This window comes from Muscardinus avellanarius, assembly GCF_963383645.1.
Source record: "Muscardinus avellanarius genome assembly, chromosome: 4".
NCBI classification, from domain to species: Eukaryota; Metazoa; Chordata; class Mammalia; order Rodentia; family Gliridae; genus Muscardinus; species Muscardinus avellanarius.
Window position 1 is genome coordinate 99,592,177 of NC_137789.1, and position 26,405 is coordinate 99,618,581.

General features: G+C 38.9%; 1 protein-coding gene across 1 annotated transcript; it reads left to right on the forward strand.

The window, feature by feature from the left end:
- Positions 1-5,734: 5,734 nt before the first annotated feature.
- On the forward strand, positions 5,735-16,374 carry GHITM (growth hormone inducible transmembrane protein; the record flags this gene model as incomplete). The annotated part of the gene is made up of 8 exons (XM_080693984.1): positions 5,735-5,860; positions 6,817-6,916; positions 8,592-8,703; positions 9,151-9,292; positions 11,128-11,236; positions 12,851-13,039; positions 13,445-13,616; positions 16,238-16,374. The coding sequence occupies 8 exons, from the start codon at positions 5,735-5,737 to the stop codon at positions 16,320-16,322; spliced, it is 1,035 nt and encodes a 344-aa protein (XP_080550110.1). The 3' UTR covers positions 16,323-16,374.
- Positions 16,375-26,405: the final 10,031 nt, after the last annotated feature.

Below are 26,405 nucleotides of genomic sequence, written 5' to 3' on the forward strand. Positions count from 1 at the left end.
AAGAGTTGATGTCTCCATGTATAATTGTGGGTTTATTTCATCTTTCCATTCTATCAGTTTCTACTTCTTTCTTTGAACCTCTGGTAATAAGAGCAAATATATTTTAGCAATATTATGTCTCTTTTATTAATTTAACCTTTTATCATTATGTAATATCCCTAGTAATTTTTCTTGTTCTGATGTTTACATTGTCTAAATTTAATAAAATTACCTCAGCTTTTTTTAAACTAGTGTTTGCATGATCTTTACTTTTCTATCATTTTATGTTTCGCCTATCTACATTATTTTACTTAAAGTATGTTTCTTCTAAATTGCATACAGTTGGGTCTTTGCTCCAATCCAATATGAAAATCTCTATCCTTAATCAGTGGGACCATTTACACTCACTTGTATTATCAATCTATTGGATTTAGGTACATAAATTTACTATTAATTTTCTGCTTGTCCCCTCCAATTTTGTTCCTCTGTTCTCCTTTCCCTATTTTCTTTTAGAATATTTGACTACATTTTAGCATTCCATTTTAATTTTTACCGACTCTGGCTATATCTCCTTATATTTTTGGATGGTGGTGGTATGATTGCCTTAGAGATTATACCATATAATGGATTAACTTTCACAATTAATTTAGAATTAATATTTTACTACTTCAAATAAAATTAAGAATCATATGTTTCTTGATCCCTCTCATCCCCTTTATGTTAGGGTGGTCATATTTACTAAACCTACCTCCACTGAAAATCCCACAACATCATAAGTTGTATTTCTAACACTTATACATATGTGTGTGTGTATATACATATATATACGTATATATATATATTACATATATGTATATATATATATATATATATATATATATATATATAATTTTTGTGGTACTGAGGATTGAAGCCAGGGGCATTCTACCTCTGAGCTATACCCCTAGCCCTACTTTTTATTATTTTGAAATAGGGTTTCACTAAGTTGTGGAGGGCCTCACTAAGTAGCTGAGGCTGGCTATGAACCTGTGATCCTCCTATCTCAGCCTACCAAGTACTGAAATTACAAGCCCGCACCATCATGCCCAGCACTCATACAGATATTTTAAAGACATTAGAAGATAAAAACAATCAATTTTACATCCTCAGTTATTTTCCCTGTGCTGTTCTTCATGCCTGAAGTTCCAGGTTTGTCTCTGATATCATTTCCTTTCATAAGTTCCCTATATGTCTCTCGGAGCATATCCATGGCACAAGTCCTCTTAGCATTATTTCATATGAGAATGTTTTATTTAGCCTACATTCTTGAAAGATACTTTCACATGGGCTTTAGGTAGACATTTAAAATCCAAACCATATCCAGGCATGGTGGAGCACGCTTATAATCCCGGTATTTGAGAGGCTGAGACAGGAGGATCTGGGTTTGTGGCCAGCCTCAGCTTAGGGAGGCCCTCTGCAGTGAGGCCCTTCGCAGCTTAGTGCGACCCTGTTTCAAAATCAGGTCAGTTTCCTCCCCTACTTCAAAATATTCGACACCAGTGGAAACAGCAATACAAGCCTTCTACTTGAGAAAGGAAAGCAGAAAATCAGAGCTTTTTCTTCCTATACAAAGAGAATAAGATTTAATTAACTGAAGGAATCTTGAGTCATTGACTTCAAGATACCTTTTTATTTAGGTCATGTGTGGCAAATCCTTTCTCTTTGCTGATTACAGAAGTTCTAGAAAAAAAAATAATATCACTGAAGGAGCTAAACAGAAATCTCATTTACTAGCTAATCAAACCAGGTGAAGATCTAAAGTGAGATTAAATTGCATTCCTTCAGCCTGTCCAGTATCTTAAATGACAGGCTTCTCTAGTGTCTGCCTGCCATTCTCAGAGTAAAGAGCTAAGAACTGTGTTGATGACATACTGTTTTATTAGCCACATAAAAAGCAAACTTTTATGTTTGTCAAGATTACATGGCTAGGAGATGATCATAAATCACAATAACAATTGCTTGAGAGATAATAAAAAACTCATGAATTTTACATGTTGTTAATTACCTTATCTAAAATATCCCCTCTCTAGAGCTTTATCCTGATTTTTGTCTTAGTACTGACGCCACCTAACACATATGTCTTCACAAGGTGAAATCTCTTGTTTCACCAAAACAAAGATATCGCATGATTTAATCATTTATGTAGCAGTTTGAGAGGTCGCTGTGAGTTCTTCTTCTTAGCTAGTTTGGAAAAAACAGCCAGAACTATACTGCTGTAAGCTTAAGCAAAGTTTATGATTACAAAGGTAGAAAGAAGGGACAGAACAATCAAAGCACTGTGTCAGAGGGACGCAGTGGTGTGCCTTGAAAGTAAAACACTGAAGTTTTTAACACGTACATTTTTTATAAGAATTTATTATCTCCTCTCTCCCATCCTGTTTAGCACATAGTTTTCCTTTTCCCTCCAAATGCAGGTGTAGGCCCGCCAATTATTTTCGTGATGTGAGCCTCTTGTGTTAGATTAATGATGAAGATATGTTACTTCATTAGCAGGGTCAGGGTACATGGTATATGCCTGCTTTGAAGTTTAAAGCATGTAACACAAACACCACCAATACCCGCCCCCCGAATGTCCTTGGTGAGTTTTTAGACTTTTTCTATCTTTATCTGCTAGAAGTTATTTATTATGTTGAAAACTTGGTTTATAATGAAGGAAAAAAAGATACAGGGATATAGTCCTTTAAAATATGGAATCTTTGGGCTGTAACACTTATGCAATTAGTAATTAATATGGGGTTCTTTTAACTTTAAACTACTGTGAGAATTTAGTTTTTATTTTATTTTTTTTTAACATTCTGTGTTTAGCTGGGCTAACAAGCCAACTTTTAGCTGACCAAGGTCAGTATTGGCTACAGCTCTTGGCTGACAGCTTAGAGGCAGTAAAAAGAATTTTATTGTTTTGCCTAGTTATGAAAGCTTATACTTATTAGCAATTAATACAGCTCTTATTAACAAGTAATACAAGTTCAGTCCCTATCAATTTGTGTACATCCCTTGTACAATACTTGGTTCAAAGTGAGCCTCCAGTAAATATTTAAGTAAAGATCAAAACTGAAAAATAAAAATAGAAAAAGCTCCTGTGTAATGACTTTTACAATAACAAATTTTACTCCCAATGGAAACATCTTAATGGTCCTCACAAAAACCCTGTGTAAGAAGCAGCGGTGTTTGTATATGCCCTATTCTACAAGTATAGCCTGAAGTTACAAAAAGTGTTGTGGCAACATCAAAAGGGAATTTTTAAAAAAACTCTAAAAAATGTTTCCCATAGATTTCACCTTATAACCTTTGATGTCAGATCCAAGAAATGGGTTGGATCCCTTCAAAAATTGCCACGATTGGCACTATTATTCATCTCACAGTAAACAAGGCACAAAAAACGACTTAGAGAAGGAACAGGGCGACGCAATTGCTTTCAAGTGTAACATTATTCTCTTTCAATTTTTAAATTTTTGTATATGTTGCGAGCTAAAACATTGAAACAAAAGCGAAGAAGAGCTCCATTTCCCAAAGCAAAGATGGCCGAGAAGGCTTCGCAGCCCACACTCAAAATGGATGCTGACTGTGACGTTTTCAACAACTATTCTCCACTGGTCCCGCCCCACCAGCCCGGAACCCCGCCTCCTCTACTGGACCCGCCCTTCCGTCAGAAACCTTCTTGTGATTGGCTGTGTCTGCTATTTACCTCTTCTCCGGAGGTTGCGTCACGCAGTAAGCAGGAAGAGCTGTGCGCGCAGCGGCAGTAAGCAGCGGGCGGGGGAGGCGGCGCGTACGCGTTTCGCAGGCCCGGAAGGGGAACTGCGTGGTGGAGGTGACCGGGAACTGAGGTACTTCTCTCTCCAAAGCCGAATTGAAACCGTCCGGTACCCCCAGCGGCGGACCTCGCGGGGCCGCTGGGTACGACTGGGGAGGGCTGGAGGCTGCGCGCCATTAGCTGCGTCATGGCGGGCTGCTCATTGGGGTCGCGGTCCTGTGGATGACTCCCCGGAAGGGGCGAGAGCCCTGAGGCCGGAACGAGTGGACAGGGCTCGCCCTCGTCTGCTCGCTGCTGCCTCCGGGCCAGCAAAATGCTGAGTCAACCCCGGGGCCTCGCCTCGCAGCCGTCGCCCTAGCTGATAAGAGGCTGTTGAAGGGTTGTGCTTTGACTTTGGGGGGCCCGAGACTTCCCGCCGGGGTCACTGTGGTCCTGCGGGCTGGGTAAAAGGACAGGCTCCGAGTCCTAAAGCCTTACAGAAGGGCCGGTAGTATTTTCTGTAAAATTAGCTAGGGTACTTGTTTCAGAGGTCCAGCAACCACACAAGGTCACTTCTAACATGTGACCGAATGGATTCCCACTATGGGATGTTACTCGACCTAAGGCCACTCTGAGCTTGGCCTCTGCCCAGTCAGTGAGCTGAGGACTGTGGAAGGTGCAGGTTCAGATGATGTAATGGCATGAAAGTACCAGAAGGGCTCAGTATGCTCCCCCAAACCAGTTACTCGGCATTGCACAACTTTCTTTGTTCCAGTGGCGGAGACAGTTATTTTAAAGTTATTCTTAGCTTCTGAGTGCTAGTTAAAACACATTCCTGGTTCCATTACCAGAAATAAATTCATTAGGAGCAGTGTTAAGATCCAGGAGTCCACATTTTAAGACATATCTTTGGCACTTTGAAAGCAGGTAGTCCTAGGATCAGAGATGTTTCAGTCCAGTTTTTTGTTGTTGTTGTTGTTGTTGTTGTTGTTGTTTTTTTATGTTACAGGCCGGGAAAATAAAAGGATGGTCATTTGCCTAATATTCAGTACAAACCATTGGCAGAGGGAGCTTATTGGGTTACACTTGTTACACATTCTTACCTGTCATAGTCACCTTGTTATTACAGGAAAACATTAAGCTGACTAATGGTTAACCATTAACTGGTGTACTCTGCCCTGGAGCTAAGAGAATCGAAATTTGGGGGGATATACTACTGAAGGTGTCCAACATGAAGGTGTCTAACATGAAGGAAGCTTGGTTTCTCATGGAGTTTTGAAAGATTGGATGTTCTTTATGTAGTTGTAGAAAGGTGTATGAAATATATTCTTAATTTGCATATCTTTATCTCTTATGACATATATTCTTAATTTGCATGTCTTCGTCTCTTACCATGAATGGAAGTCATATTTGATCTCTTTAATTGCAATTTATATATTTGGTTTCTCTTAATGTCCTTTTAGCCTTGTCATGCAATATGACCTTCCAGGAAGAGTTACTCATCTTTTCGTTGAATGACATTTTTCCTGTGCTCAAAAGTTATTGCAAACTCTGTAATCATATAAAGATAATAACATCCATTCTGTGTTGCAGTCATAAATTCTTTTATTGCCAAACTGGGATTTAAACCTAATTTGGTGGCTGCATCACAAATTGAGTTTTAAAGGGGATTTTTTTTTTTTTTTTTTTTTTTTGTCTTTTTGGACTGGGGATTGCCAGGCAAGCGCTTTGCCACTGATCTACATCCCAGCCCTCAAATTGAGTTTTAAAAGGTTTTATTTTTTAAATTAGAAAAAAAACAGTGATTTCAAAAAATCATTGAAAATTAAAGAACTTGCTTTATTCTGTTTGTCTACTAAAAAGATAATTTCCATCTAGCCTTTTTCTTTTCCCTGTCCTTCTTTAAATTAATGAGTTTTTTTTTTTTTTTTGTCTTGTCTTTTTTAGCATTTCAGATCTGCTTGGTAAACCTGGTTTGTCACCATGCTGGCTGCAAGGCTTGTGTGTCTCCGGACAGTACCTTCCAGGGTTTTCCAGCCAGCTTTCACCAAGGCCTCTCCAGTTGTGAAAAATTCCATCACAAAGAATCAATGGCTCTTGCCCAGCAGAGTAAAGATAATCTGAATGTTTTTATATTGTCTGTCATTCTCCCTTTGTGTCCCTGGAACTACTGTGTGTTGGGTAGAGAGGGGAGGGCATTTGGGGAAGTTTTGCCAGAATATGAAGGTTGCTACTTTAAAGTGATTTACTGAAACAGGAAATAATAATAGCAGTCTCTTTATTTACAGCACTTAGGATTTCTTACTCAAATAACTGAGAGTAAGTAGTAAGTGATTGAGAGTTAATATGGTACAACAGAGAAATTGTGATTGAGACCTATACTCAAATGCTTAAGAACATGGCAATATTGCCAGTTGGCCAATAACTTATTAATAAGCTATTAAAGATATTATTTCAGCTCTTGTTTAGAGAACGATAAAATCTGTCAGGTTAGAGCCCATTTCCTTTTATAACAAATTTTTCCTCTGAGATTCAAATGAGTAAGTATAAGTTTTGAAATGCAAAGTAATTAAGGAAAATATACAATAGCCAGAAAAAGATGACATTTTTCCATTTAAATCAACAGCTCCAACCATCAAAAAAGCCAAAACCACCAATGTTTCCCCGGGCTTTGTGTTCTTGAGTCCATTGCCTAGATGATAAAACATAGCAAATGTTTATTGAGTACATTTTTTAAAGTATTAATAGATTCTCATCCTGATACTCAGTTACTGTTTAAATTAATTCTAGGTATGTAAATAAATGATATAACTTATATATGAGAAAATTATTCTGAAACTCAAACTAAGAAATTATGTATATAATGAACTTGTGAATCACTATGAAGATGAAGCACAATTGTCTACTAAATACTATTTTTGGTTTACTAATTTTCTTACTGACATCAAATTATACTTATTACCAAATTTCTTTAATTAGAGTTTTATAGCATAAAGAAAGCCTCTTTTTTATTATTAAATATACCCTTTTGGCATGGATAACATGTGCCTTTGAATTTATATCAGGAATATGCCACCAAGACAAGAATTGGTATCCGCCGTGGAAGAACTGGCCAAGAACTCAAAGAGGCTGCAATGGAACCATCAATGGAAAAAGTATTTAAAAGTAAGTAGCAGTCTTTAGTTTTTTATTATTGTTCTTTTGGGGTTTTGGGGGGTTTTTTGTTTGTTTGTTTTTGTGGTGCTAGGGATGGGACCCAGAGGCTTTCTACCTACGGGCTACACTCCAGACCTATTTTCTATTTTATTTGGAAACAGGGTCTCACTAAGTTGCTGAGAGTCTCACTAAGTTGCTGAGGCTGGCTTCAAACCTGTGCAATCCTCCTGTCTCAGCCTCCTAAGCTCTGGGATTACAAACATGCGCCACCACATCCAGCCAGTCTTTAGTTTTTAACCTGAAGAAGTCCATGATATTTTAAGAGATCCATGAACACCCTCCTAAAAATACCTGCAAGCTTGTATATGTGCATTTTTTAGAAGAAAGACCACATTGTTTTCGGGAAAATGATGATTCAAAAAAGATTTGGTTCAGTGGTTCCAAGTTATATTTCATCCAGTAAAAATTTACATTCATCATTTACTATACATGACTTTAAAAGGCATAGTCTTATTAAAGAAGTTCATTTGAAGTTTTATAGGATCTTCATTCAAGCATGTAAAAATTGTGTATATCTCACATCAAGAAGATGTCACCAAAATGTAGATGTTAATAAAAGTCTAGCCATCAAAGAAGGGTTCTCAAATTGCCCATTTCGGGCTTACAGAATGGCATGCTTTGGATTTTAACTTTACCAGTTCAAAAACTAGATTATTGATCTTCTCAAAGCTAATCAAAGAATACCACTGTTCCCTAATAATTGGAGAGCCCTAATCATTGTTCTTTGGGCATTTCTTTCTGATTGTAGGTTGACCCAAAAGAGTAAATCATATGTTAATAGTAATAGCATAGTGACTTTCTCAGTACATTCAGATAGAAGGAAGTACAGTGGTCTTGATAAACGTCTCCCTCTTTCTAGGTAGAGTTGAGTACTGTAAATGAAGAATATCCTCTCCTTGAACTCTGCCTTGTAAACACTGGTTACATTTTTCTTTGGTTCTTTGTCTTGACCTCATGTAAAGTTTCATATTTGTTGATACCACTTTAGACACAGTATGTGTGACTTGACAATTCCTTCTCATTTTTTACTTTATAAAAACTTCATGAGATCATACCCCAAAATCATATTAATAAAGGAATGTGTGTCATGGATGTATCTCCATGTCTATAGAAACAGCCTCCCTACCATGCCTCCCATATTGTTAGAATGGGATTAAAGTTTACCAAATCTGGCCTCCTCTCCCCCTATAGCCCACCCCCCAGTAATGGAGATTGAGTCCAGATTCTCAGGCATACTAGGCAAACACTCTACCACTAAGCTATATCTGCAGCCCCCCCCCCCTTTATTTTATTTTATTTTGAGACAGTCTCACTGTATTGCACAGGCTAACCTCGAATTTGTGATCCTCCTGCCTCAGCTCTCAGGTAGCTATGATTACCAGCTGGAGCTGCCTGATCTTTCCCTTCTGTAGTGATTATTGCACCTTTGTTTCTAGGGTATCTTTTTATTCATCTTACTCTGAGAACATTTCTGTATCTTCACATGTATTAAAAATCATGAAGACACACAGTGAATTAATTGATCTCCTTCAAAAATGTTGAGAAGGCCTTATTCCAGCACTTTAAGATATAAGATAATCAAGACATGACAGTATTAATTCATATTTCCTCCTGTGTTTTGCAGTTGATCAGATGGGAAGGTGGTTTGTTGCTGGAGGAGCTGCTGTTGGGCTTGGTGCATTATGCTACTATGGCTTAGGAATGTCTAATGAGCTTGGAGCCCTTGAAAAGGCTGTGTAAGTATATTCCTGAATGATTCCAAAACCTCCAATTTTCTTCTTATTCTTTAATCTTTAGTTACATTTGGAGTATTTTATATCTAGTCTTCATCTCTGTATATGCATGAAAGTAGAATCTTCAAGTAGAATCTTCTCTTGCTTCCTTGGTATATATTTATTCACACCTAAAGAATTTTTTTTTTTATCGATTTTGTATGTTTTAAGCAAGGAGAAAAAAATGTGTTGCATTTTTGTATGCACCAAGTGTTATGTGTTTTATATTTTATATGTGTTTGTGTTTTGTGTCATTTAATCTTTTTAGTAACTCCAAAGTGTGCAAAATTACTATGATAAACATACATGATTGAGAGCATTAAAGTGATTTGTCTTAATGTTACCTAAACTAGTGAATGAGTCAACCAAAATTCACATCAGTAATTCCATAAACTGCTGTGTTTCTTACAGAATTTGGCCTCAGTATGTGAAAGATAGAATTCACTCTACCTACATGTACTTAGCAGGAAGTATTGGCTTAACAGCTTTATCTGCCTTGGCAGTAACTAGAACTCCTGCTCTCATGAACTTCATGATGAGAGGCTCTTGGGTGGTAAGTCACCTTGTTTTCTTTTTCATCTAGAGATCAAAAGATTAGATGTAATATATTAGGGAGGGTATTAAATGGAGGAATAACTATATTGAGCAAATTTTTGTTCAGGTGACTTTTTATGAATTATTAGAACTGAGACAAATTGAGAAAAACATTCTTACCTATTCTTGGCTGAATATAAAGCATTCTACATTATTAAGAGTAAAATAGTTGGAATCCTAGTGTTTGGGAGGCTGAGACAGGAGAATCACAGATACAAGAAAAGAACCTGGTTCAAAACAAAAAGGACTGACCATGTAGCTCTCTGCAGTATAAATCAAAACAACCACAACAAAAGAGTAGAAAGTGTTGCCACTATTCCTAAACTTCTTGGCACAATATAAGGTTTAAATTCAATGTATATAGCCGGACGTGGTGGCACATGCTTGTAATCCCCGCGAGGCAGAGACAGGAGGATCGCACAGGTTCTAAGCCAGCCACGCTGGCTTAAGAGACCCTGTTTCCAAATAAAAATATAAAAAATAGGTCTGGAAGTGTAGCCCAGAAGTAGAAGGGCTTCCAGGAACCCCAGTACCACCAAAAAAAAAAATTAATGAATATTTCCCTTTTTTTTTTTTTTTTTTGCGAGTCTGGGATGAAACCCAGAGGCAATCGACCTCCTAGCTACATCCCCTGCCCAATTTTTTATTCTTTATTTTGAAACAGGGTCTCACTGAGTTGCGGAGGGCGTCACTAAGTAGCCAAGGCTGTCCTCGAACCTCCAGTCTCAGCCTCCCAAATGCTGGGATTACAAGTGTACGCCACCACGCCTGACTCTCAATGAATATTTCTTAAACACTTGTAATTTTTGCTAGATATGAAAATATAATTTCTGATATAGCACCTATTGTCTATCTAATAGGAGAGATTCACTAGAGTACATGGTACAGGATGTGCAGGAAGAGGTAAAAAGTGCAAAATCAGCTGAGACTGTTCTGTCTTGGACTATTAGGCATTTATTCCATTATATCTCTTGAAGGCTAACATATTTTACTTTAGAAGAAAACAGGGGCAGTCAGAATTCACCAAACAGCTTGAGCTGGAAACCGCTTGGTAGGAAAACTTGATTTGAAAAGGGACTTATTTTAAGAGTTAAGTTTCAAGTGTTTCAGCCAAACAAAGCATATCTGCTACTTGATTCTATCCAATGTTTCTTGAAGATTGACTGTCACTGCCTTTCTTCCATTGTACACATTTCTTGTCGTGCACAAAGAATATTTAAATGTTTTAACAATGGAAATCTAAGTTAGGCAAAGAAAAGGAACAAGGACCAAGTCATCCATAAACTTAGAAAGATAGAAATGTGGGGTCTTATTTCCCATACTCTTTTATGTGTTGTAAATGATATTTTACCTTCTGCTTTTCAGGATTACTTAGGAAATAAGGAATCCAGGAAATATTATATATAGAGAAATATTACCTAGTAAAGAAAGTGCTATTTGTGTTAAACCAAAATATATATTTTAATCAATAATTATCCTGGGATTCTTGAAGGTGTTTTGTTTCACCTCTGTCCAACAATAAAATTGTTCAGAGATGATGATGCCAGGTTCCACTCATGTACTTTGAAACTGTCTGCAAAACTCCATATTTGGCAGTAGGGGGCACTCTTGCTAACTTAACCAAACTGAAGTAAGCCTATTGTCTTCAGTGTGCTGAAAAAAAAATATATATATACAGGATTTTACTATTATCTTTCCAAAACTGGCTTATTAGAAGTGACTAGTTATGCTTGAAACTCAGGAGTTTCTACATTGTTTTTATTTAAGAGTCTTTCACAATCCTGTGTCTTTTAGACAATTGGCGCAACCTTTGCAGCCATGATTGGAGCTGGAATGCTGGTACAGTCAATACCATATGAGCAGAGCCCAGGTCCAAAGCATCTTGCTTGGTTGCTACATTCTGGTATGTTCTGTTTTACTCTTGGATAGCCTTGAACACTGACCTTTTTGAGTGGCTCTTCACAGTTATAAATGGGTTAAGTTAGTGGAAGTAACTTAGGTGTGTAGTTCTGCAGTCATTACTGGTTTCATTATTGCCAAACCTTTGCTTTGAAAAATTAATTCTGCTGCTTAAAGTTGAACTTGACATTGGCAGTCCATTGCATGCAATGTGTACTTTTGTCAATTTTGTTGAATATCAGAAGGATTTTAGATCTGATATTTAGAGACTTGCTTTTATCCATTGTTTTTTGTCTGCTGCATATAGAAAGAAAAAACTGAAGCTGGGCGTGGTGGCACACGCTTGTAATCCCAGGATTTGGGAGGCTGGGACAGGAAGATTGCAGTTCGTGGATAGCTTCAGCTACTTAGTGAGGCTTTCTGCAACTCAGTGAGACCCTGTTTCAAAATAAAGAAAAAAAATAAGACTAGGTGTGTAGCTTGGGGGTAGAATGCCTCTGGGTTCCATCCCCAGTACCACAATAAAGAAAAGGAAAAAACTGAGAGTAGAAGAAAAAGTTGTTAAATATTTTGCTGCCAGTTGCAAAACTGTTGGGATTCCCAGTAGAAATGTCATGTAAAAACTCTGTTCACTATCTTTCCTAGAGCAAATGGTATTTTCAGATTAGCTAATGTCATCTTAAGTACAGTGTACCTTATAACTTGATGTAGAAGTGCTGCTACTCTTGCATAGGAGGCACGCTGGTACCGAAGATTCAGGATGAAGACAGCTCCGTGCCTGGTCTGTGGGATTAAATTTTACTTAAAAGGGTAACTTGTTCTCAGCACTGAAATAAAACCTTATCCAAAATTATTTTTCTCAGTTGATTTTCATTTACCTTTGTTAAATAAATTAGTGGTGCTTTCCACTATAAATTTTATAAAGATGTTTATAAATATCTGAACTAAAATTATAAGCTAGATAGCATAATGCAAAGGAACAACAGTATTCTACAAATTTCTTTGTATTCAGATTACCATCATACACTTTTTTTATTTTTTTTTTTTAACTAGGGATGGAACCCAGGGAATTCTACTGCCAAGCGACACCCCCCAGCCTATTTTTTATTCTTTCTTTTGAAACAAGATCTCACTGAGTTGCAAAGGGCTTCACTAAGTAGCTGAGGCTGACCGCGAACCTGGATCCTCCTATATCAGCCTCCCAAATGCTGGGATTATAAGCATGCGTCACCACGCCCAGCCCACTCTTTTTTTTTTTTTTTACCCTACTCCCTTTTGGAAGCTGTGGTTTTGACCATGAATTATTTATTTTAAGCCTTTTTACTCCAATATTTATATCTATAAAATGTAAAAACTGGTGGTGGGCTCAGATCCAAATAGTGGATCTGAGCTACATGGAAATTTACAAAGTTACCGAAATTCTATATTCATTTTAGTGAATTGTGACCATGTACCTAGGAGTACTGTTAATCAATCCAGTGATGGGATTGGGTTGTGGAATTTAAGAGTAGTATTATCTAAAGGGAAGAGTTTCTATAATCATATTGCTTGACAGAAAGGTACAGTACAGTAATATAGCACTTTTGAAAGTGGCATTTTTCCTTTGCTCTTTCTCCAGGTGTGATGGGTGCAGTGGTTGCTCCTCTGACCATGATAGGGGGCCCTCTTCTCATCAGAGCTGCTTGGTACACAGCTGGCATTGTGGGAGGCCTCTCCACTGTGGCCATGTGTGCACCTAGTGAGAAGTTTCTGAACATGGGAGCACCTCTGGGAGTGGGCCTGGGCCTTGTCTTTGTGTCCTCACTGGGTAAGCTGCTTTGCTTTGACACTTAGATCTTGATTCTTGTGTTCTTAACTCTGAAATGGCCATTTTTGAAAATATATGCTGCTTTGAGTGTTTTATAATTTGACATCATAAAAATCTTGGCATTTGGTCAGCATTAGTAGGTTAACAGAATACATGTAAAATGACCTAAAGGACCTAAAAGTTGTGTTGATGCTTCCTGTAATGGGAACAAGTGGAATTCATTCCCCTGTAGGAATGAATACTGAGATTTTTAACTAATGTAAATAAGTTAGCACACATGGTCACGTCTTATTACCTGTACAATATACCAAAGAGATTCTTTAAGTAGTTCAAATTATAAACCCAGTTATAGGAAATTCCTTTTTACAAAAAAGAAAGTTAATTTTTTTTCTATTTTGATTTCAGGCTCTATGTTTCTCCCACCTACCTCTGTGGCTGGTGCCTCTCTGTACTCAGTGGCAATGTATGGTGGATTAGTTCTTTTCAGCATGTTCCTTCTGTATGATACTCAGAAAGTCATCAAGCGTGCAGAAATAACACCCATGTATGGCGTTCAAAGATATGATCCTATCAATTCGTAAGTAAACTTTACTTTCTGTTTTATGTTTTTGTTAATAACTTTTTTTAATGGCTCTATTAGTTTCCCAGGGCACTACTATAACAGTATCACAAGCTAAGTGGCTAAAACAAGAGATTTTTATATTCTATTACAGTTCCAGAAGGCAAAAGTATTGAAATTAAGGTGTCATCAGGGACACCTTAATTGAGAACTCTGAGAAGCTCTCCATGCCTCTCTTAGCTTCCTGTTAACTGCTGGCAGTCCTTGGCATTCCTTGGCTTTTAGGTGCATCACTAGTCTGCCTGCATCTTCACCTGCCTTTGTCCCTATGTGTCTTGCTCGTGCTTTTGGGGTGTGTGTGTGTGTGTGTGTGTGTGTGTGTGTGTGTGTGTGTGTGTAACCTACATCCCAGCCCTATTTTTTATTCTTTATTTTGAAACAAGGTCTCACTAAGTTAACAGAGTGCCTCACTAAGAATCTGAGTCAGGCTGGGAACATGCGATCCTTCTGTCTCAGCCTCCCAAGAACTGGGGTTACAAGCGAGCGCCACAACGCCCAGCTTTTCCTCCTTTTCTTAAAAGGCCACCTAATCATTGGAGTAAAGGCTCATCTTGCTCCAGTATTATCTCATCCTAACTTATATCCTAATTATATCTGCCAAGATCATATTTCCAAACATATTTCCAAATAAGGTTACATTCACAGGTACCAGGATTAGATCTTCGACATAACTTGAGAGGACACAATTCAACTTGCCACAATGGCTTTATCAAATTTTACTATTTTATTTTTGTTACAATTCAGTCTTTTGTCCCCCTTACTCATATATATACATACATATATCTCCAGAAAACCACTGATTATATTGCAACTAAGTATAATATTTAGGTATACACTCAATTCAGAGCATTTTTCCTGTTTTTTTAAATTAGTCTTAGGGTGTGTGGTCTTCCTGATCAATATTTTGATAGCTAGCCGGGCATGGTGGTGCATGCTAATAATCCCAGCATTTGGGAGGCTGAGACAGGAGGATCGTGGATCATGGACAGTCTCAACTACTTAGTGAGGCCTTCTGCAACTCAGTGAGACTCTGTTTCAAAATAAAGAATAAAAAATAGGGCTGAGGGTGTCACTCAGAGGTAGAATGCTCCAATACTGAAAAAAATATATATTTTTTTGATAGCATATATTTGGTAGGTTTTATAACTGAAGAAAAGATATGTATTAATCAAGTACTGTTCATTGGTGAATGTTAATAATTCACTGAGCTTTTAAGGAAAAAGTCACATAATTCTAAAAATTTGAAATTTTTTATTATAAAGATCATATTTTGGAGATATTCAACCTCAGTTGACATTTGGTATTATATAATAATGCCTTTTTTTCCCCTTTGTTCAGATTCTACCAAAGTAGGTTAATTTCAATATTCTAGAATTTCATGGTATCTGTCACATATCTTAAAGTAATTTGTTTTTCTTTATATAAAAATAAAAATGTAATGAATTATAAAATGTTGTTGAGCTGGGTATGGTGATGCATGCTTGTAGTCTCAAGCAGCATTTGGGAGGTTGAGACAGGAGGATCGTGGTTCAAAGACAGCCTCGGCTACTTAGGTCCTTTGCAACTCAGACCCTGTTTCAAAATAAAGAATAAAAATAGGGCCAGTGGATTAGCTTGGTGGTACTGGTAGAATGCCCCTGGGTTCCATCCATAGTACCACACACACACCAAAAAAAATGTTGCTTTAAAGCTTACAGATTGGTACCAGTGTTCTTCAGAGAGGTGAAACAGATATATTTAAAAATGCCAGACTTGTGTCTAACAAGTTTTTACAAAGGTGTGTTTGGTTTTCTCTTATTATCACCTAGAATTTTTTGCAGGGTAATTCTACTCATAGTAAAGTGTCAGAATAGAACAGTGCTTTTGAAACTGTCTTTTTTTGTTTTGGTTTGGTTTAGTTTGGTTTGGTTTTTGGTGGTACTGGGGATGGAACCCAGGGGCTTTTCTACCTCCAGGCTATACGCTTATATTTATTTGGAAACAGGGTCTCACTAAGTTGCTGAGAGCCTCACTAAGTAGCTGAAGCTGGCTTTGTACCTGTGCAATCCTCCTGTCTCAGCCTCCCAGCGCTGGGATTACAAACGTGCACCACCACGCCTGGCTTGAAACTTTCTTCAACATCTACGAGACCAGTCTACCAGAAGGAATCTTGACTGTTTTTCAGCTTAGAACTTCTGTAGTTGGCCTACTAATCATCTTTTTTTTTTTTTATTTTTTTATTGGTGCATTATATTCATCATATTGGGGTAAAAAACTCGTGTGTACATACATGTACACGTCACTGATTTTAACCCCTACCCAGTTCCCACCCCATTCCCTCCCCATCTCTCCTTCCCTTGCTTGGCTTAGTGGTTGACTTCGATATGTTCAAGTACATTGTGTGATTTAGAGATTTTCCTTCCTCCCCCCTCTCTCTTCCTTTAGGTTGTCTTGTTTGCGCCTCTATAGGATTTCCATTTTCATCTAGAGATAGATTTCCATTTCATACAGTGACAGCAAATAATGGATATTGCTTTTTTATATTAGTGTGTTATAATTAGAATTGCATTACATATGATGGATGTAATTTTCTTTTCTAGGATGTTGGGAATCTACATGGACACACTAAATATATTTATGCGAGTTGCAACCATGCTAGCAACTAGTGGCAACAAAAAGAAGTGAAGCTACAGCCTCTGGCTGCTCTACTCCTGCATCGCCCGCTTGCTTGTTTAGCAGGAGCAGATACTCATTATCTAGTTTGTACAAGCAGCTTTTGTTGAGGCATAGAAGTTAAGAATACGTCAACGTGTTTGAAATACCCCAGTAATGTGATCCTTCAGATCTGCATTTCCTTCTAGAAAATAAATTCAGTAGTTCTCTTTCAAATAAGCACATAACATTTCTAACTCTCATTTTTAAAATTCCAAAACACTTTAGCAAATGTGAAATCCAAGGTTTATGTCATAAGAATTTAAGTATTTTTTTAAGTTTATTATGTTAGTATAAGCAAACTTGTGTTTGCCTACATATTTTGGGGGACACAGGATAAGTATGGGTTTTGGTATAGCTATCAGAGAATTAAAAGGTCACCTGCAGTCTTTTCTGTATATATATACTTAAGGCTTGGTTTTGTGTGATGGTGATGCAACCATTGAGAGACATGAGTATTTGGTAACAAACTGTTTTACCTCCGTTTATAAAACAAAGAAACAGGGGACTCATTCTCTTCCTCTGCTTCTCAGTATTCTCTTTACAGTATAGATAGAATTATTGACTTGTTAAGACAGTCCAGAATGTTAAATTATATGAAGAAACTGATGGAATTATGTATATGTGGGTTTTATTTTGAATCTTCTAAAATAAAACATCTTTAAAGCTATTCTCAAGGTAAAATATTCAGAGCATGAAATTTGTTGCTTTTTCTCAAGTACACAAAAGATGTTTGTAATTTCAGAGTATTTGTTGCATATTTATTGAGTGTCTAATTGAATACATGCTGCTTTTCTCATCTCTAGGCTTTGAGGCCTTTGTCTAAAAAGCCAAGCAGTTTTTCTGTTAAGACTTTTGGTTTCTTGCATTCCTCTAAGACTAAACACTTAAAAAGCAAAGCAAAACTAGTTGTCTTTTTGAGATATGTCGGTCAAAAGTATAATCAGTAATGTGCTTCATTAATTTCTTCTAGCAGAAAGAAAGAAATCGCTTTCTTTTAACATTTGTAAGTTTTTTGGTACAGAAGAATTGTTTTTGTAAGTCATCAGTGAAAGGGAAGAAGTTTGTGATTATTAAGCTGATTGCTATTTTTGAGAAATATTTATTATAATATTACAGAAATAACTATTTTAACCATTTCAAAGAACATAGGATGCTTATATCTGAAATAATAAAGGTCCAAGCCAGATGGTGATTGGTCGTCTTTTTCCATCTGTACCATATGCACACCATTTGAATAAGGAATTGTTTAAAAAGAATCTTGGGCTCTTTCCAACATAACACAATGTGATAATACAGTGGTACTTGTAACTAGAGTCTTTCTGAACCTCGATTATATTCTGATTTCTTATGTGACCTCGGGCAAGTTTCTTGAGCTCTCTTCACTCAGTATTAACATCTGTTAAATGAAGGTAATAAAACCTCACATCATAGGGCTAAGGTTAACTACACACACTTAGTATGTAAGTTTTAACAGCCAGTGGTTCTTTCTCTAACGAAAAGATGTAAATGTCAAATTTCTATCTTTCACTACCTTATCTTGATCTTCATACAGTAGCACAGTGATTTTGATATCAGGATGATTTTATCATTCATTTTGTGGTGCTGGGTTAGGTTTAACTCAGGGCCTTACACATGTTAGGCAAATATTTACCATGGATCTGCACCACACTCATCAGTGTGTTGGGCGTTTTTTTGTTTTTTATTTTTTTTGGGGGGGTGCTGTTGCTTTTTGCAGTACTAGGGATGGAACCCAAGGGCATTCTACCTCCGAGCTACACCCCCAGCTCGGTTTTTTATTTTTTATTTTGAAACAGGGTCTCACTAAGTTGCAGAAGACCTCACAAAGTAGTAGCTGAGGCTATCTGCGAACTGGGATCCTCCAGCCTCAGCCTCCCAAATGTTTGGATTACAAGCATGCACCACCACATCCAGCTCATCAGTGTGATTTTAAAGTGAAGTAGTAAAGAGCCTATATTGTCTTTAGTCTGTTCTAAAACCTAAATTTCATATTTATTTTTGGATGGTATCAAATAAAAGAAAATGGTGTAATTTCAACGGTGATAACAGGAAAAATTGATCTCAAAAATAAGGGTTTTTGTTTTGTTTTTGTGGTACTGGGGGTTGAACTCCCAACATTCTGTCTCCAGGCTACAGTCCCAGCCCTATTTTTATTCTTTACTTTGAAACAGTGTCTCACTAAATTGCAGAGGGCCTGACTATGTAGCTGAGACTGGCTGCTAACCTCCTGTCTCAGTCTCCCAAGTACTGGGATTACAGGCATGTGCCTCCATTCCTGGCTTAGTAACTATTCTACAATAACATTTTTTTTCTGATTTGCCTAAGATAAGACTATATAAAAGTGAGTTATAGCTGGGCGTAGTGGCACACACTTGTAATCTCCGCACTTGGGAGGCAGAGACAGGAGAATCGCGCAGGTTCAAAGCTAGCCGCGCTTGTTTAAGAGACCCTGTTTCCAAATTTAAAAAGTATAAAAATAGGTCTAGGAGTGTATCCCAGAGGTAGAAGGGTTTCCAGGAACCCCAGCACCACCAAAAAAAAAAAGTTATATAAAGGTATTATTTATATAATAGTTCTAAAATAATAGAATCTCTACTTTCCTGACTCCTGTTAACATCACAGTTTTTGTCCCCTTCCCCATATCATTTACAGAGTGGACTACAGATGAGCAATTATTTATTATTTATAGGCTTTAGGCAAAAAAAAGGCAAATATCCATATGTTTTTAGATGTTGTCTGAAGTGTTAAAGGATTACTGGCTGCGTGGTTTTATTTTTTTATTTTTTTTTATTTTTTGCAGTTTTGGGGATGAAACCCAGGGGCATTCGACCTCTGAGCTACACCCCCTGCCCTATTTTTTATTCTTTATTTTGAAACAGGGTCTCACTGAGTTGCAAAGGGCCTCACTAAGTAGCTGAGGCTGTCTGAGAACCGGGATCCTCCGGTCTCAGCCTCCCGAATGCTGGGATTACAAGCATGCGCCACCACGCCCAGCAAGGCTGCGTGGTTTTAAAGCCACATGAACTATAAAGGGCCTTCTGGTTGTTTAGAAAGGTATTTTGTAAGCATAAAGGCCTATACATATATTGAATAGACTCCCACACAGGGATGTGAGTAGAAGTGAGAAAGTGCTACTGGTTTGATATGGCCTGACAACTCAAAAGGAGTGTAAGAAATATAATCGGTTCATAAGGGATTATTAGTGCCAACCGTAGGGGAGGATAGAGGGAAACACATGGGTCTAGACGTATCTGGTGGGCAGTAATGGATGGATCTACTAGTGAGATGTTGCTGACCCTGCTGAACTTTTTGTTTTTCTTCAGTATTGAGGACTGAACTCAAGCATTCTACCTCTGAACAACACCCCCAGCTATATTCCATTTTTTATTTTGAAACAGGGTCTCACTAAGTTGCAGAGGCCAGCCACAAACCTGCAGTCCTTTTGCCGTAGCCTTCTGCGTACTGGGATTATAAGTGTGCATCCACACACCTGGCCCTGCTGAACTTTGAGCAGGCAGGGCTAGACACAGCCATACCTAAGTCAGGTATTCCTCCTTAATGCAATACTGTTAATAGTTTAAGTGAGTCACTACAAGAGGTCAACATCTTTATTAGGCACTTTTTTTTTTTTTCTTTTGCAGTACTGGGGATTGAACCCAAGGGCATTCTACCTTCGAGCTATAATCCCAGCCCTTTTTTTTTTTTTTTTTTTTTTTTTTTTGGTGGTGGTACTAGGGTTCCTGGAAACCCTTCTACCTCTGGGCTACACTCCCAGACCTATTTTATATTTTTATTTAGAAACAGGGTCTCTTAAGCCAGCAAGGCTGGCTTTGAACGTGTACAGTCCTCCTGTCTCTGCCTCCCAAGTGTGGGGATTACAAGAGTGTGCCACCACACCCAGCTTTATTCTTTATTTTGAAATGGTCTCACTAAGTTGCGGAGGGCTTCAGTAAGTTTCTGAGGCTGGCCACAAACCGTGATCCTCAGGTCTCAGCCTCCCAAATACTGGAATTACAAGTGTGTGTAACCACACCTAGCAGGCACTCTTAAATAATAGTTAAATCCTGGAAAATAACACTTTTAACATCTGAAGGTAGAGTCATTCAGAAACTACAAAAGGAGCATCCAGAGTAATTGGAACAGGAGTCCCAAGGGAATGAGCAAATGTGCCAAGTGCCCTTGGGAACATGGCGTGTCCACACAAGCTGGAAGGGAAAAGTTGAGTTAGCACTTTGGTGGGAGGAGGTATGTGGCTCAGCCTCATGAACAGCATCATAGGGAGTGTCCCGACCTACTGTGCAGAGCATTCAATCTCCACCTGCGGACCTCTTCCCAATTTAGGAGTTCTTGAAAGGCTACCAAGTGCCATAAGGCTGCTCATGTCATATCAGGTTACCCTCGAGTGCTTCAGGTTGTATGGCCAACTGCCTCATGTAAGTAGAATAGTTGGAGAAATGATGTAAGTAAAGTGGCAGGAAAAACATTTGGTTAAAAAAATGGGAAATTAGGTATTTTTTTTTTCAGTGTGGTATATCTACCTATAAGTAATTTTTGTAAAAAGGAAAATACATGAGAGAAAAATCATTGAAGTGCTTAACAAGAAGCTTAAAATTTGAGAAAGACGTGGAAAGCAAGAAGTCACCCCACCCTGTGACACTGCAGGGCGGGCCTTCAGGTCCTCCCAGCCTGACTCCTCCCGCTGAGCTAAGTTCACCCCAGGTTTGCACAGCTCCTGCAGCGGCCTGCACTCGTGGCCGCCCTGCTATGGTGGTAGTGCTTGGTGTGGGGCTGAGAATAAGGAAGCAAGGCACCACCTTCTGGGAAATCTGTTGCAAAATTTCAAGGCACAGAACAGATGCTGACAAGCTGGATCCATCCTAAGCCTTGCTGATCTCCAGCCCTGAGCACTGGCAAAGGCAGAGCCCCTCAGCACTCTTGCTGCTCCTGCAGGCTCTCCCCCTCCCGTGGGATCTGTTTTGCTCACTCTACCTGTCCTCTTACCTCTCACAATAGAAACCCACATTTGGCTGGGGAATAACAGCAACCAGAGTACATTTTCTGCATGTATACATATGTAACAATAAAATCCACTATTATATATAATACTAATACACCCAAACAATGTAGGTTTGTTTTTTTTAAGATCCACATTTGGTGAGTAAGTTTTTACCTGTGCCTATGACCTATACCCCCTTCAAGGAGCTAAAAGATCTCTAGTCTGATTACCAAGTCATTGATCCATCTTGAATTGACTTTTGTGCAGAGTAAGAAAGAAGTTTATTTCCATTTTTCTGCATATGGTTAACCAGTTTTGCCAACACCATTTGTTGAAAAGGCTTTTTCTCCAGTGTATGTTTTTGGCCCCTTTGTCAAAAATCATTTGGCCTAGCCAGGCATGATGGCACATGCTTGTAATCCCAGTACTTGAGAAGCTGAGACAGGAGGATCCGGGTTTACAGACAGCCTCAGTTACTTAGGCCCTTTGCAAATGAAAAAAAAAAAAAAAATCAATTGGCTATAAGTGTGCAGATTTGTTTCTGAGTCTTCTATTGTGCTCCACTGGTCTTTGTATTTTTGAATTATACTCGGCCATAAAGAAGAACAAAATTATGTCATTTACAGGGAAATAGATAGAATTGAACATTTATGCTAAGTGAAATTAGTCAAAAGTAAGAAATCGGATGCTCTCCCTAATATGTGGAAACTAGGGAGAAAATGGGTCATAGGAGGAACTCTAAATGAAGAATGAGAAACTAGGTGAGCAAATAAGGCAAACTAACAGGGTAATAGAAAGGGGGAAGAGGGAAATTTCCTAATGTACATGATGTACATTCACAAACATATCAAAGTCAATCAGTAAGCCAAACGAGAAGGAGGGATGGGGAGATTGGGGAAGAGCTAAATGAGTGATGTGTGCATGTATGTCTCTACCATCCTGCACTCCATTAAGATGTATGACCACAGTGAACCGATAAAAATATTAAAAGATTCACATTTGGAAGTGATAACAGCCATTTAGGCCTAAATTTCAGTGTGTTTGCCCCTAACTGTGGCAAGGCAGACATTCCTCATTAAAGAAGCATTAGATACCCTTGAATACAAGTTGGGGGGGGGGTGTTTTTTGGAGACAGATTGTCACTGGAAAAGGCAGTGAGGTCCCACAGTTCCACTTGTGGATATATCTCCTAAGAGCTTGAAGTTAGTATGTTAATGAGGTGGCTATACATCCATGTTCATCGCAGCAGTATCCACAGTAGCTAAAATATGGAATCAATCTACCTGTCTACCAGTGGGTGAATGGATAAAGAAAATAGAGTACACATACATGTATACACATAAATATATATTGTATATATACATGCATACACAAAATGAAAAACCAGACTGACATTATGTTAAGCAAAATGAGCCAGGCACAGAAAGACAAAAGTCACATGTTCTATGTGGAATCTAAAACAATCTCATAGAAGCAGGAAGAAGAATGGTTTTTGCCAGGGACTAGGGAGAAAGAGAAGGGGGTAAATGTTGACATGTTGGCTAATTGAGGAGGGGAAATTTATAAGTTAAGGTGACGGCATACTAGTTTGATTTAATCATTCCACACTGTACACATAATACACTCACTCTGTACCCCATAATTACATACACCTATTATTTGTTGTAAAATAAGAAAACCCACATTAGTGTGTTGTAAGAGAATTCCTCAGAAGCAAGTGAACCAAAAATACTCAAACACTGAAAAAAAAAACTTTGAAATTATATTAAATCTTGGATAGGCATTAAATATAATTTTGTTATCATTTCAGGGTCGGGATGACTTAGTGGAGATGCCCAAGTCTTTCATCCTTAATTATTGTGATAATCATAATAAACATTTTGAGGTTGACAGGAAGAGAAAGCCCTGCACCTCCCTCTGGAAACTAACCAGGTAACATAAAGCAGTAGCTATGTCCCTCTAACGTATTTTAGCGTTACACTCTTATCAGTTAAAACCCAACAGTGCTCTGGTAAGACCTGAAACGTGGCCCTAGAACCTGTGCTTTGAACAAGAGTATGAGAGACAAAAACAGTGTGCTGAGTGCCCAGGCCAGGTGAAAACAGGGTAGAGTGAGGGACAGAAGAAAGGCCCAAAGCTCCAGAGAGAATGAAAGCTAAGGAGCCATTTTCATCAGGGGAAGTTTGGGTTAACTGTAAAAAGTAGAGGAAGATGTTGGGGTGATGGGTCGATTCCTCAACTCAGAATTGATGGGGGTCCTTGGCTAATGTGACAGAAAAGAATTCAGCAAGCCGGGTGTGGTGGCGCACGGTTGTAATCCCCGCGCTTGGGAGGCTGAGACAGGAGGATCACACATGTTCAAAGTCAGCCTCAGCTACTTAGGCTCTCAGTAACCATAGTGAGACCCTGTTTCCAAGTAAAATATAAAAATAGATCTGGGAGGATAACCCGGAGGTCGAAAGCCCCTGGGTTCCACCTGCAATACCACCAAAAAAAGAAAAGAATTCAGCATACCCCATTTAGAGACCCAGGGATTTATTTAGGAAAGTAGGAAATGCATATTTAAGGGTGAATGTGGGCCATTTAAGAGAGAGATTTTGGAGAGTGCAGGCTCTTTTCTCACAGGGGACTTTCATGAGGGGTGGGCTAGGGGAGGTAGGTGAGGATGACCTTAGTCTGGTGGTCCCGAGGTGATGTTCTGGTCTTCCTTAGGGTCCTCAGTCTGACTGAGATCTTTTTTAGTCTGATTAACAGATAAGCTGGAGAGTGTCCTAAATTATATGTTTCTCAAGGGATCGTATCTGTCTTGTTAAAAGTGCATAGGGCAATCATAGTTTCTGTTAACTCTAGGATCTACACATTCCCCAGGAATTTGGGGGAGACAGGCCTTGGTAAGAACTGATTTAGGGAGTGAAGCTTGAGGCACTTTAGCACCAGGTTTGTATATTAAAGTTCTATTTCACTTTTTTCTTTCTGTTACTGTCTTTCTCCTTTTTACCTATTTATTTCTTGCATCCTACATCAAAACCATTCAAGGGGATACAATCTGAGGTGGAGTATGCGCTGAACATCAGTGTATTGGGCTATTCCCAGCCATCCCTGTGTACCCCAGGAGCTGCAGCTTTGGACCACACAGACCTGGTTGCAACTGAAAAGCTCCCATGACCTTTTTTGCTAAGTGAAGGGAAACTTGACTTTCCCTTAAGGTTAAAAGGTGCTTTCCAGCCTCACTGAAATAGGGAATTCAACAGGAAGAAAACAGTGAGCAAAGAATGATGCAGGCAGCCCAGGGCATTGGGCCCGCCCTCCATTATGAGCTGGTCTGCAGTTTGACAAACAAAGGAGGGAGAGTCATTTCTGATCAACTCTGGGATCTATAAAACACTCTTGAAAGAAGAATGTTCCACCCGAGGGAGCAGTGCGGGGCACAGGGCAAAGAACGTTCTAACCATAAAGGGTGGGGACACCGGGCAGCTTCCTCAATGGTCTCAGAAACGGCAAAGTAACTTGAAGCATTTTCTTTCCTTGTAAAATTCTTCATGTCCTAACTTGTGTCCCTGGAAATTTTTTCTCAGGAACAGTGCCAAGCTTTTTAAATCATCTTTGGAAATCATTCAAAGTGTCCAATTTGAATAATTTTCTTTTTGTACCCAAACTGCATGTGCTTCAGACTAACAGCTGTTTCTGTTAAAATGCTCTTCATTCACACCATCTCAGCTCAACATGAGATTCTTGAATATTCTATAGAGCCAGAGGTGTTTCTTCCTTTTTAAAAGTAAGAAGTTGACAGCTATCTTTGAAATGTTAAAAGCAGGTGAAAAGCTGTGAACAGTGATTGTCCCTGGAGAGTAGGGGTTGAGCCTAAAATTATGCCTTATATCCTATGTTATTTAAGTTAATGCGGGCCCAAATTGCCTCAGTGTGTGTGTGTGTGTGTGTGTGTGTGTGTGTGTGTGCGCGCGCGCGCGCGCGCATTTAAAAAGCAGGTGGAATCCTGTTCTTCCCTTTAAACATGTGGTCCCAGCAAGACCAGCTAACCTGTGAATGGCACATGAGAGTGTCTAAGGACCAGACCCCCTACAGCAAGTGGTTCTTCCTGCCCTCAACAATGTGATCAAGGTTATGCCCTCACAGCTGTTCCATAAGGAAGGAAAAAAAAAAAAAAAAAAAAAAAAAAAAACCTCTCCTGAGAACCAGAAGTCCGTTTCTGGTTCCATAGCAGAGTAACTGAGGACTTCTAGGGAAATCATCAAAGTCCTGGCTTAACTGGTCAGTAGATCCAGGCCACTCTCCTCTCACCTAGGCATCCACTTCTAATTCCTGTACCTGCTCAGCAATTAGAGTTGGGCTCGGCTCCTGCCCCTGCCCCTCTATCAGCTTGGCTCTTCTTTTTCCCTCTGATGATGCTTTGCCAAAAGCAACAAGGAACTATTTCAGGACAAAGGCTATAACAGGTAACAAGGTGAGCCCCAGGTATGCTGCTGCCCAGAGAACCCAAATGACACTCCCAAAGGGCCCCAGATGAAGATAAAACAGCAGTACTGTCAGTGACGTAGATCATGAATACAACCCTAATGAAGCAACTTCAGGACACGTGGCTGAGTTTACGCACATGTCATATCCAATCTAAGAACAATGTACTGACTAGCAAACAACTGCAAGAGAAGCCCCAACTCCTGCCTCATCCTCCTTCCAACAACAGAATTGTCCCTGGTAGACTCCCAGGGCCTTCCTGCCCCAACTCCTTGCCATGGCTACTGACACTCATCACAGACATCAAGACTCAGATCACAGCCCACAAAGGGCATCAGGCTGGGGCTGCAGTGAGTGATTAACAGTATGGTGTGACATGTAACCCCTTAAACCAGCTGCCTCAACCAGTTTCTTGGTGTGGATTGACTTTCAATTTTCACAAACATGTTACATTTATAGGATGACTGTCAAAATGTCCCCTAGCCATTGATTTGTTCACTGAACTATTAAGCACATGGACTAAATAGCTTCCCTAATCTTTAGCAAAAGAAGTGGGCCAGGAAAGT